At 47.0% G+C, this 12,765-nt stretch overlaps 1 protein-coding gene across 3 annotated transcripts in view; it reads left to right on the top strand.

Annotated features, from left to right (window-relative positions):
* Positions 1-12,765, top strand: part of PRKCB (protein kinase C beta) — a 289,293-nt gene that overhangs the window by 255,622 nt on the left and 20,906 nt on the right. For all 3 annotated transcript variants that reach the window (XM_040973193.1, XM_040973192.1, XM_040973194.1), the window contains 3 exons: positions 1,000-1,080; positions 1,383-1,490; positions 5,686-5,826. In XM_040973193.1, coding sequence (XP_040829127.1) covers positions 1,000-1,080; positions 1,383-1,490; positions 5,686-5,826 — 330 coding nt within the window. The remainder of the gene's footprint in view (positions 1-999; positions 1,081-1,382; positions 1,491-5,685; positions 5,827-12,765) is intronic.

Genomic DNA, 12,765 nt, shown 5'->3' with positions numbered 1-12,765 from the left:
TGTTTAAAAAGCAGTTGGGATTCATTTAGGCCATCCAACCTTCATTGTGTCACCTCTTCACCCTTAGTTTTACAGCCGTGCCTACTGAAAGATGGATAGTCACACAGCTAATCCAGAGTTTGCCATGCTCTGGCAACTTTAGCAATACGTTTCAAGAAATCCTATAACATGTATACAAGGGGATTTCAAATGGATCATGATGAAAATGAGTTTATTTTGGTGTGAAAAAAATTGAAATCCACACACGGCTTTGAATAGCATGCATTTTCCATAACCTTTTGGAAGTCTCTTCTTCATATCATTTGCTTTATGAACGCTGCAAGACATTTCATCTGAGTCTCCAACATGAGTGCAGGGGCCCAAGCACTTGGGCCTTCTTCTACTGCTTTCCCAGACTGTTAGCAGGGAGCTTTTTCAGAAGTGGAGCAGCCGGGATGTGAACTGGCACCCATTTGGGCAGGTGGCAGCTTCACCCACTACACTATGTTACCAGTCCCACAAATGTTACTGCTTTTAAAGCTTTTTCATTTTTGCCTAAAAACAAAGAAATATATAGCATAAGATCTGCCATCCTCACCATTGCTGCAGTATTAACTTTCCAGCATTTCTACTGGGCAGTTCAGCATTCAGTAAAACAGTGTTATCTCTTTCAAATGCCATACTCATTGTTTTTGAAATTTCGGTACAATAACACACCATACTCTTGGCTTCCAGATGGCAGTGTGACACCCGCAGGTGCTCATAGATACCTGTGTGAAATGTGTCCATCACTCTCCACCTAGCTGAGGCACAGAATAGCATAGGTCTGCCCATGCACTCTGAGACACCGCATCACGGATGGTGAGCACCGCTCTCATTTTTCACAACAGGCGGGCGATAGGCCAGTGTAGGACTCTCCCTCCCTCTGCCCACATGCTGTAAAGAAAGCGTGTGCAGATTCTGTCTTTGGCTGCACCACGAGCTGTGAGCCTTCCTCACCGAATGCCTCTTGTCTTCCAGATAATTGCATATCAGCCCTATGGGAAGTCTGTGGATTGGTGGGCCTTTGGAGTCCTACTGTATGAAATGCTGGCTGGGCAGGTAATTGAATTGTACATGATCTGTAAGGAAAGTCCTCCCCCAGCTCCTTCCACATGCTTTCTGGGGAAGAAAAAGGGGACTCAGTACTGACTCATCAGTCTGTGGGCTTGACAGTGGTCTTCTTGGCCTTGGGGTTATCCAAGTCTGTTGGTTGTTTTTCCCTGTCTTGTATTTAAGGACCCTAGGGGGTGGCCTCTCTGTGTGCCCCCCCTTGGAGCAAGACCCGATTGACAGTTTGGGGTAAGTGCGGGGCAGGGTTCAGGCAAAGCTCCTTGTCCTCCCACCTTACTTCTGTCCCCCAGGCACCCTTTGAAGGGGAAGATGAGGATGAACTCTTCCAATCCATCATGGAACACAACGTGGCTTACCCCAAGTCCATGTCCAAGGAAGCAGTGGCCATCTGCAAAGGGGTGAGTAGGCATCTTCAATCTTGTAGCCAAGACCACCACATGCAGGGATAATGTCGGGGAAATGAAGACTGAACTGCATTGCTCGCCTGCCTTGCAAGAGCCCTGGCATGGAGCTGCTACGTCTCGGTGGAAAATGTGCTTCTTTTTTCTTTCTCATTTTTTTTTTTTAATTTGCACAAAAGCACCGTAGGGGCCTGCCTGTGACAGCATCTTGCTCCTGGCTGCCCTCCAGCCTCTGGCCCCACACCAGGAAATGCTGATTGAATGACTAAGGGAGGAAGCACAGAGACTTTGCCCAAGAGCTGAATCCACGGAGAGGGGCACAAGAGGTCTTTGGCACACCTTGGACCTACCTTGCCTTATATCACTGTATATGTGTTTCATGAATACTAGCAGTTTGTTACTTGTTCTAAGAAAATATCTGGCAATATTGACTTTAAAGGGCTTTCTAGATGAACAGAGCTAAATTCAGGTGTGTAAACCTCCGTTTTCTCTTCACCCTTATAAAAAAAAAGTGGCTGAAAGTGCCTATATATTGTGTACCTGCAGTAGATGCTTACTGCACCTATAAAGCAGGCAGAGTGCTTGTGTGTAAGAGTTGTTTGTTATATACCTTACTTGTATGGAGCGAAGACACTCTGGTGACCTGTGTGAGACCCTGTGTGATCCCCTGCTTTGAAGCCATCAGCGTGACTTGAAGTACTTTGATAGAAGGTACAGCTCGAGGCAGCTGTGGGGTGTTGTGGGTTAAGACACTGCCTGAGATGCGTACATGTCATGTTACAGTGCCTAAGATCAAGTCCTGACTAAGGCTTCTGATCTAGCTTCCCAGTAGGCCATGGCCTAAGGGTTTGAGTTCCTGCCACCCATGTGGGAAGCTAGGATGCTCTTCCTGGCTTCTGGCTTCAGCGTGGCCCAGCTGCAGCCCCAGCTGTTGCAGGCATTTGGAAAGTGAACCAGTAAATTCTCTCTCTCACTGCCCCACCCTGCCGTGAGTCTGCCTTTGATTTAATGTGTCCTACTCCAGAGATGAGGTTTGAGCTTCAGTATTGTGAAATAATTTCTGTGGCTCAAAAAACCAGTGCCTTTAAACATTTCATCCAAACGAGGTCATTTCTCTGATGAATGTGTTAAAGCAGTGTGTGTGTGACTCAGGAGAATAAGGTTCAAGGAAGATGCCTTTGGAAATCATCCACCCTGAATGGTGCTGGTGTATTCTCAAGATCAGAACACGGCCATGCGTGAACATGTTCCCCACTGGAGCCTTTGAGTACATGAGGCTGCTGATCCTGGGTTCTTGGATCACCTACAGATTGACATGTCCCACCAGCCCCACTTTTTCAGACCCTCAATCCAGTGCCATTCAGAGCTGGTTGGGGGTGAAGGAAAAAGCCAGAATGTTCAGGCAGGCCAACCTGAGGGTATGGCCCAGGTTATCATAGCTCTGCAGCCAGGAGCTGTCCCTCTAGCTCAGTTCTGTCTGGGTTCAACTCCTGGACCAAGCGTGCAAAGCCTTGTGAACAGGACAATGCTGTTCAGCCTCTTCTGTGGATGAGCAATCAGCATGGCCCTCCACATAGGGATCTTTGAGAATGCCCATGAGTCAATTGCCACAGGCTCCGCAGAGCAGAGCCCTGCGCTGTGCATCAGAGCCCAGGGACTATTGCTATGACCATGACACTCGTGTAGGCACTAGTATTAGCATGCCAGGCTCCTCTTGGCATATGAGTTTGTGTCCCTTGAGCTAGGAACAAAGATCTACCCCAAAGACCCTTTGCAAATCTTGACCCTACTGCTTCCCCGGCACCTATTCTTGGGAAAATTTCTTTGCATCTCTGGGCTGTGTTTCTTTTTCTCTAAAAGTGGACAGGTTCATTACATAGAGATTTTTGAAATTGTTCAGTGACCCAACAGAAGGGGAAGCTCTATGCATGTCATTGGCACCTAGTAGGTACTCAATACAGGCTCGAGCCTCTCTTCTCTTTCACAAGCCTGCCCTGCCCGGACAGCTGGGGGGCTCTAAGTGGGTCATGGAGAAGAGATGAGTTTCCAGGTCAGCTGCATTCAGCTTCAGCTCCAATTAGCACTTTCCCTGGTAGAGCAGTTTCCTATTAATTCAGGACCCATAACCTTCAGGATTCACGGGGTTGACTGTCTCACTGTTGGGCTTGGGAACCTTTTGGAGTAGAGTGGGCTGAGGCCAGTGTGGGCTCTTTCTTCACGACTGATGCTCCAAGGAAGGGGTGATGTTCAAATGATCAGCCAGCTGCTTCTTCCTGAACAGGCAGCCCCGGAGGGAAGCATCTGGGAGGTGATCAGAGATTGGAACGGTGATTAACTCCAGCTGTCTGAATGGCTCGAGGCAGCCCAGTGCAGAGTGCGGGAACTGGGCAGAGGCTGCGCCTGGGTGCCGGAAGTGCCTGCAGAACCTTTTCTTTGTCGGGCATCCCTCTGCCAACACAGAAATAGAGTGAGGCTTCTGCCAAAAAAGGGCCTATGGAATGTTCATGGAAAATGGAATTGCAAGATGTTTATTTTGGTGTCAGTTTTTAAATATATGCGTCGTTTTGTCACAAAACACATTTGGATGAACTTTTCAAAACCCTCAAATGTGTGGATTTCAGGGGTTTTTTTTTTTTTTTGCACCAACATAAACTTATGTTTAATTCTACATTTTCCATGAACTTTCACAAGTTCTCTGGTATTATTATCAGTACTAACCAGAGCTTAATTAGCCTTTTTTTACTTTCATCCCAACCTCATCCCAAGGGCTTGGCTTAGTTTTCCTGCATTCTATCAGCCTTTCATGGCTAGGCCAAGCCACCCATATCCCTGAGAGAACTACAGTCCGTAGTTACGGTCAGCATCCTCCCTTTTCTCTACAAAGTCCAGGATGAGGGATGCAAGGGTGGGATCCAACCGCAGTTCCGCCTCTTGGTGTCTTTATGAGTTTGGTACCTAATTAATCTCTCTGAACATCATCTGCTTTGTCATTTAATGTGAAAAAACAAATCACATACACACTTCATTGAGTTGCTGTGACTGGCAAGTAAAATCACGCCTATAAATAAAGCAGCTTCTTAGAACCCCAGCATTCACTTATTTTTCTCCCAGAAGGTGGACAGTGTGTTTGAAAAGCTTGTTCTTGTGAAAATGACTGCTGATTATCTTGTTAAGGAGGAACCAGGTTTAGCTAAAATGTTCAACAGCATAGGTGGGAAGTTCTGGGCTGATCCCTTTCCCACAATCAGCAAATCGTGGACAAAACATGAGGCTGTGACATCATCAGTTACCTGGTGACATTGCAGACTATGCGGTGACATCAGTGGGCTACCTGATGATGTGATAGACTACCAAGTGTCACCTCTGACACGCAGCTGCTGGCGTTTGTGCGTTCTTGCTTCCTCTTGTTGGCTTCTTTTCTAAATCACCAGCATATCATCTCTGATCTCAGGGTGTTTGTTGACGTCTGGAGATCAGAGATGTGCTTCTATGCTGCTTCGGGTTCTCTTGCAAAAGGAAGCCTGCTGGATTTTTTTTCCAGATCATCTATTCATCTTGTTATTAAGCACGGGCTCAGAGACCCAAAGATGGAGGGTTCTGATAATTAAGTAATTTGAACAGAACACCAAAGAAACCTCGGTGGAGTTGAGTAGAATATGAGATGCAAGGGAAATGAGCTGGGCTAGGTTTTGACTATTTAATGAGCTTTCAGAAAGTAATTATTTGTAACTTGGGTCCATTTGGCTAATATTTTCTCTTCTGTTTTGTCATTTTCACAAGTGCTTTACTGAGAAATGCAAACAGTATCTGGAGGAAGATGGCCATTGCCTTGGTCAAACTTAGTTTTCTCAGGGTAGGAAAAGGAAGTTTGAAAATATTGAAACTGTCCTCACTGAAGACAGCAGTAATTGCATAAAACTCATTCATGAACCAAAAAGGACCGTGTGGCATTTCAAAATTTAGAGCCACATCCAGGCTTTGGTTTGAGTTAACCACAAGGAATCTCTCTGGGAATGGAGAGCAATGAGTAGTGTTGTGGGATTTTCTATGAAAGAAACTTGCCTGGGAAATTCTTGCTGGGATAAAAGCAAGCAACAAAAATCCATTGAGATTCTTCCCATTGTATATCTCCCACTTCCTCTTCTGACCTTCACTAAAGCCAACCTTTTTTTTTTTTTTTCCTGTCTTGTAGCTGATGACCAAACACCCAGGTAAGCGTCTGGGTTGTGGACCTGAAGGTGAACGTGACATTAAAGAACATGCGTTTTTCCGGTATATTGATTGGGAGAAACTTGAACGCAAGGAGATACAGCCTCCCTATAAGCCAAAAGCTGTAAGTAAACTGCTGTATCTGACTCTGGGGCCCGTTGCTCACTCTCCTGCCGTACCCTGCGTGTGCTCTGATGTTCTCCAAAGGGCAGACGTCAGAATGTCCACTTGAATGTGTCAGCAGGTGTTCTCGCCGATATGCACAGTCACTGTACAAAAATGGGAGATTCCCAAGCACACAAGCCTGGTCTCTGTAGATATGGGAATGGTGATTGGGTTTTGGGCTTGTATCAATTCAATTATTGGAATTGTCTCTTAGCTGGCAACTTCCTTGGACATGGTTCTTGGGTGAGCAGAGTTCAGATCCATTTTTGGACTATGATAAAGAATCTAATTTTGCCCTCATTCTTTCCCCCCAATTCAACTGTGTCATTTTCGCTTTCTACTGACATTGAAAAGGTCACGTTGTTTATCTCAACAGTATTTAAATTTACTTCTGAAACATACACTACATCTGAGTCAGTAAATAAGACAGCAGGCAGTTCACCAGCCAGCTCTCACCTAAGCAAAGCAGAATGAAGCAGAATGATGTAGATGTGGCTTTGCCATCACTTGTGTCATGCAAGAACAACAGTCTCCCACCCCTCTCGCTGCACAGCCCTGTGCCCAGGGGAGGCTTTCTGTCCCTGCAAAAATTCAGGGCCTGTGGGGGGGAGTTGCAGTCAACACCAAGAAAGGATTTGCACCTGACTTAATCAGAACTGCAATTTGGCTTGGAGGATCTAAAATTAAATAGAACACAGACCCGGTGGGGTTTAATGTTGGTTTGTAGAACTACCGACGGAAGCTGAGAAGCAGCGCCTGCCTGTCTGCCTGCCAAGATGCACAAGACTTAGATACTATTGGTGCTACTGGCTTGAGTACTATGCGCTAGGCATGATGGTACGGGGACTGTTGTGTGTTACTGAAGAGGAAGTGGAAGTTCAGAGAGATTTGGACGTCTGTGCAAGGTCATTCAGCCAGCTTGTGATGACAGTGTGGTGCCACCGCGGGCCTCGTGAATGTGGGGGCAAAGGGTATGTAATTAAAGAGAGTCAGCCAGGGAACACCCACACCCTGTGCTGCTGCTGTAGCCCTTCCAGCCAAATGTTTGGCATCCCAGCTCTGCAGCAGCCTTGCTGAGGCCCGTTTATCTTAAGATGCTGCTTGGCAGAGAGACCAGGTCCAACCTGTGGTCCTTCTAGTAGTTGCAAACTGAAATAAGACAGCAAATATGCTACCCAGAAGGTCTCCCAGGGCTGCTGCCTCCATGAAGCAACCCTCTCACACCCATGCAAGTGCCAGCTTCCCTTCAAATCCTGTGTCCCCACACATCCCTGCCAAGCATGTCCCATGGGATGTCCCTTCCATGGGCCTCAGGTTCTCTAGGTCACCAGCCTCCGTCTTAGAACACAGACGGGGGCTGGAGTATAACGGTCCTGAGTGTGTCTGAGCAGAGTGAATACAGTGAGTTACACAGTTGATTATCCTAGAGCTGGTGAATCATGACCAGTCTGTTGTCCTCTCTGATCCGCTGTTTCATTACCTGCAATGACTGTCTCAGACAATCAGATCCACATCAGAGGGTCATTATGACCCTGAGAGACTCTGCAGGTGCCTGGGACCTCATCAACACCCTGGGAGAAATCACCATTATTTCTGCTGGTGGTGTTAAATATTAATAAACTCTCCAGTGTCGGGTCTTTAAGGAGTGTCAGTAGTGCCGAATCCTGTAGCTGCAGTCCCTTAGGATAATGCCACTAGTATTTCCTCTCTTATTGGAGCATTTGGGAAAAATTAACAATAACCTGGAAGATAAAAGATTCAGGAAGCTAGCTACTTGGACATGGAACACACAACTCATTTGGTTTCTATGGGGCTATACATGAGGGTCCAAAATGGCGGCTATCCCCGTTTCCTTCCCTGGCCAAAGGAAAGATGTCAGTCTTGTCATCCCAACCATCACTGAACCCAGTAGACATTTGGGATTCATTCTAGAGTTGTAGTACAGTGGTTTTCAAAGCGTGTGGTGCAGACCTATGATGGCAGTGCCACCTGGGACCTGCTTGCAGACCCCACCCCAGCCCTCCTGAGTCAGAGACAGCGGGAGTGGAACTCTGTGTTCTGTGCTTCACAAACCCTCTGTGTGCGCTGATGCACACTCCTGGATAGAGAATCAATACTTTGCAGCTCAGCATTGAGAGTTGAGATGGAGAAGCCAGAGGCTGGAGGAAGGTGGCAGAGAGGATAACTTGTTGAAGTGTAAGACACTGAGTGCACCTCTTTCTGATCTGAGGGAGGTTGGGGAGGTGGCTTCCTGGATGGGTCACAGTCTCAGAAGGCTACAGAGGTCAGACCAACCACATGAAGGAAGGAAGTGTGGTTAGTGTAGGGAAATGGGGGCGTGTCGGGCCAGGGAAAGATGAGTGATAGAGAAAGCTCTGTTGCAGTTGCCCTCAGATGCTCAGCTGTGCACGTGCAAGCTCCGTGTGGCTTCAAGTTCGTGGTTTTCATGAGAAGCTGGAAGTAAGGGATTTGTAGATGAAATGTCACACTTGGCCCACGTATCAGCAGCACATTTTGAAAACCAGGACTTGGGGTACATCAAGCACTTCCCTGTTCCACAGATGGCCAGTTGCTGGTCAATTTATCACCTCCAGAGTCGTGTCAGGTTGACTTAACCTGATCCCAGCGGCAGCAGTGAATGCTGAGCACAGCCCGTTCTGGCTTATCCCTGCTAGGTGCTAATGAGTGTAGAAGGTCTAGCCCTGTGTCCGGCTCACAGAAGAGGTTCAGGGAAAGGTAGCTGTTGGGTTATTAGTGATATAAAGATGACAATGTCTAGTAATTAGCAAGCAGACTCTTCAGCTGCTCTTCATCCTGGAGGATTTCCAGCTGACCAAACGTCTGGAATTTCCTCGCGTGGGTTTGACAATGAGTTTCAAACGATGGCAGCTGGGCTGGGCTAGGCTGTGCAAGGAAGGATGCTCAGCCACCAGTTTTAAGGTGAAGCAGCTCCTGCCCTCCATCTTCTGGGACTGAAGTAGAATACGGTAGTGCCTTGGTGTCTGCATGGCAGAACCCCTTGTAGATACCCAAGACTGCAGATGCCTAAGTCTCTTCTGTGAATGTGCACCTCACTTGTGTACATCTTCCTGTGTACTTGAAACCATCTCTGGATGACTTGCAATACCCAATATAATGTAAACACTATATCTAAACAGCTTGTATTACTTAGGGAATGATGATCACACCCCAACCACCAAAAAAAAAAAATTGATGTTTGATATAGGTGCAATATTTTTTCCTGGAGATTTGGGCTCTGGGGTTGATTGAATCTGTGGCTATGGAGCCCACAAGTACTGTGAACGCACTTCTTTCCTAATGACCACACCATCACTTGATTCAGCCATTCAACATGTCACTGCTTTGCCCTGGATGTCACAAATGCAGGCCTCAGAGCTGCTACTGCCCCCACCCCCAGCAGTTTCCATTTCCCATTCCATACTCTTTCTTATTGATCACCCTTTTCCTCAGAACCTTGGTGGTATATGCCTGTTCCTGTGCCTTGTGGGATGTTAAAAGGCAAGCACCAATCCATCAGCCTGTCCAATTTCTGTGTGCTATTCACTAGAGTGCAGCGAGGAAGAAAATGCAAGGGACAATAACCGAGAATTACGTTCAAACATCAGTGAAGGGTGCTATTATTGGAGACTCATTAAAACTTTAAATGGGGTCTTACAGTTGTTCTCAGTGTCATCTTTTATTGTGGCAAGGACCTATTTGCAGTGTATTACTTGAAATTGTTCTGAAATACATTAACCTTGGCATACATTGCACAGTGCAGGAGAAGCTGCCCCCTAGATTCCCCACCATAAGGTCCTCTCTTTCCATTACCAAATCATTGCAGTGCCACTTTCTGCAGGAGGCTTTACTTGATTCCTGAGTAGGGACTCACAACTACTCTATCAACAAACTCATTGTCTCTTGTTATAATTATACACTGGCTAGAAAGTCTTTTTCACTAGACCATCAGATTGCCACGATCTGCATGTCAAATCCCCATGCTAACTACAAGACTGAACACCTAAGCAGGTGCACAAACATTTTTGTTGGCTGAATGATGGAACCACTCAATGACAAGGAACACACTGGTGCTGTAATGTAAGCAATACTGCATGGGTATAAGTTAGAGTGCAAGATGTTTTTCTTATGTACAGCAGGGTGTCTCAAATAAATTGGTTGTTGTGTAAGTTACTACTCTATTTATAAAGGGCTGTAATTTGGCTGCTGAGCTGCAGGCTGTCACCGCACCGTGGAATTATTCAGTGTGCATGAGTAAAAGGCCTGAGAATGCAAGACATGACATGGTTGCACTTGAGAGTGGTGAAGGCTGCAGTTTCCTTGCCACCCATCCTTAAGGAGGCCAGTGCAGTGCTACAGGTGTCACGGTGCAACCTTGCAGAGCATTTTAAACTCCAGTGTGGTTAAAATGTTGATTCTGATTCAGAATGCTAGCCTGGGGTGCAATCTATATTTCTCACAAGTTCCCAGGTAGTAGGGTGTTGCTTGACTACCAACTCTACTCTGTGTAGCGGGGGGGGGGGGGGGTGACTAAAACATGCCTGGTAGTTGAACAGAGAAGTCTGTTGTAGTCAGCACAGACTGTGCAGGTTCTGCACAGTCTGATGAGGACTGCAGTGAAGGGATGTAGAAGTTTATGTTCGTAATGTTGTTGTTCCAACATAGCAGGTTGTTGTGGGTCTGTGTGTGGCGGGAGGGAGGTGGTGGTTCATGCAGTTGAGAGGATAGTATACGGCCGAGTGTGTTGTGCAAGAGTGGGTTGAGAAAGGCGTGTCCTGGTTCCATCCCTCTAGTGGGGACCTTACCAGATGCCAAGTCATACATACAGCAGGTGTTGAGCTGAGGGATTATGCTAGGTGTTGGGAACACTTGCCATAAAATAACAGAGGCCCTCCCCCACGGAGCTTTTATTCTAGAAAAAGCAGGAAAGTAATAGACTTGGAAATGAGTGAAGTGTGCAGTGTTTTAGAAGCTGATGGCATTTGGGGGTGGGGGGAATAAATGGTGGATGGAGATCAGGAGAACCACATAAGGAGAAATCCATTCTAAATGGAGTGGCTGGGGGACTTCATCTGAAAGAGGCTTTTCAGCCAATGTAGGAATGCAGGGAAGAAAGGATAAATCATCAAGTATATACCTGGTAGTGGTCCAGGCAGAGCTAACAAATGCAAAGGTCTTGGGGCGTGAGCTTACCCGCCTGTTCATGAGAGAGTAGAGTCCAGTTGGCTGAATTTACTGGAAGAGAGTAATAGGATGTAGTTGTCTCTGGTTTCCACTCCACCTCAGGAGCAGAGAGAAAAAGCATGACCTGACTTGGGTTTTAAAGGATCCTTGCTGATTGTTCTGGGGACTGAGGTACAATCAGTTATGTGACTCTTATTGTAATCCAGGCAAGAAGTGGCAGGGCCTTGGACAGGATGGAGATGTTTGCAAGCCTCAGATTGTGGTCCCCAGTTCCTGGCCCCTTGTTGGCACCCAGTAATTGGCCCTTGTGGACATGAAGGAGACAGTAAACTCAAGTCCCCTCAACTCCTTGCCTATTACAAGACTGAACCCTTAGTTTTTCCTTAAGTAGAAAACATGGCAGTGCTGAGTGTAATGCTGGCAAAGTAGGCGGAGTTAATTGAAATCTGTGATGAGGAAGGCTTCTGTAGCTCACGGTGCTGGCCTGGAGGGCATCTGCTTTAGCAGTTGTAGCTGTGCTGTGGATTGTGCATGGAACCTTCCAAAGGTTCAAGGGAAACATGCAGCATGAAGAACTAGGCATGGAGTGCAACTTTTTGCACCAAAATAAGTGTCTTTTAAGTTCACTGCCCATGAGCTCTCAGAGGTCTGTTGCACCTCCTCTTATCCATGTAAAGGAGGTGATGGTCTCGGAGGTTCCAGGGACTGCAGGCTGTGGTGAAGGAGCATGGGTCTGGACGATCTAGTTCCGTGCTGTGCTGTAGCAGAGGGTGCATGAAGTTACACTGTGGGGGAGCATGGATTACAGGATCTGTAGCCCATGGTGCAATCAATCACATCTAAGACGTGCTAGCATCCAATGTTCAAATTGAAGCTTGTGATTGAGATCTGGAGGGAATGCATGCATTATCAGGACTTGCCCAGGGAACCCAGTCACCTTCCTCTAAGAGGTTCCAGCCATGTCCACAATCCCTAACACCACTCACACCTCATATAGGGCTTGCCCTGGAGACAGGAAGGGACACAAACCCAGGGATCAGGCCTCCATCCTTTGGATCCACTTACACAATTAGCAGCACAGAAACAGCAAGCTTGTGAAAGGCAAGTTGACCATAGGGACACACTGCTCCCTTGCTCTCCAGGAAGTAAAAAGGCAGTAATCTCCCCTGATGAATATGGCTCTGTTCTTCCAAAAATGCATTCTATCCTCTCTTCAGTAGTTCTGGAATCCAACTAACTTGATGGGCTAAGATATGCCCAACAATCATCAATTCTCTCTGGACAATTAGGGGTATAGCTGAAGGGGATGTCTGTCCATATCAGAGTCCCAGGGCTCCATCCCCAGGTTCGACTCCTGACTCCCTGGGAGGTGACAAGGATGGCTCAAGTTGTTGGGAGACCTGGATGGATTGAGTTCTTGGCTTCCTCCCCAGCCCAGTCCCAGCCACTGTGGGCATTGGGAGGGAACCACTGGGCATGAGCTCTTCCTCTGTCTTGCTGTGTCCCTACCTGTTTGCTAAACAAATATTCCAAAAAGAAAGGGAAAGAGCGCATCTTTCCTTGCCTTCTTGCATTGTCTTGTAGGCAAGTATTTAGTCCAGCGAGCATTTCTACATTGTCACCCACGCCTTTCCTCCATCCCACCCTGGAGGTCAGGCCTCACAGTGTCCCACCCCACCTGCAGGACAGACTGATC

Source organism: Ochotona curzoniae, unplaced genomic scaffold, assembly GCF_017591425.1.
Source record: "Ochotona curzoniae isolate NIBS_2020 unplaced genomic scaffold, NIBS_Ocur_1.0 contig_2321, whole genome shotgun sequence".
NCBI lineage: Eukaryota > Metazoa > Chordata > Mammalia > Lagomorpha > Ochotonidae > Ochotona > Ochotona curzoniae.
Note: the sequence above shows the minus strand (reverse complement) of the source record. Positions and strands in the feature narration are given on the sequence as shown.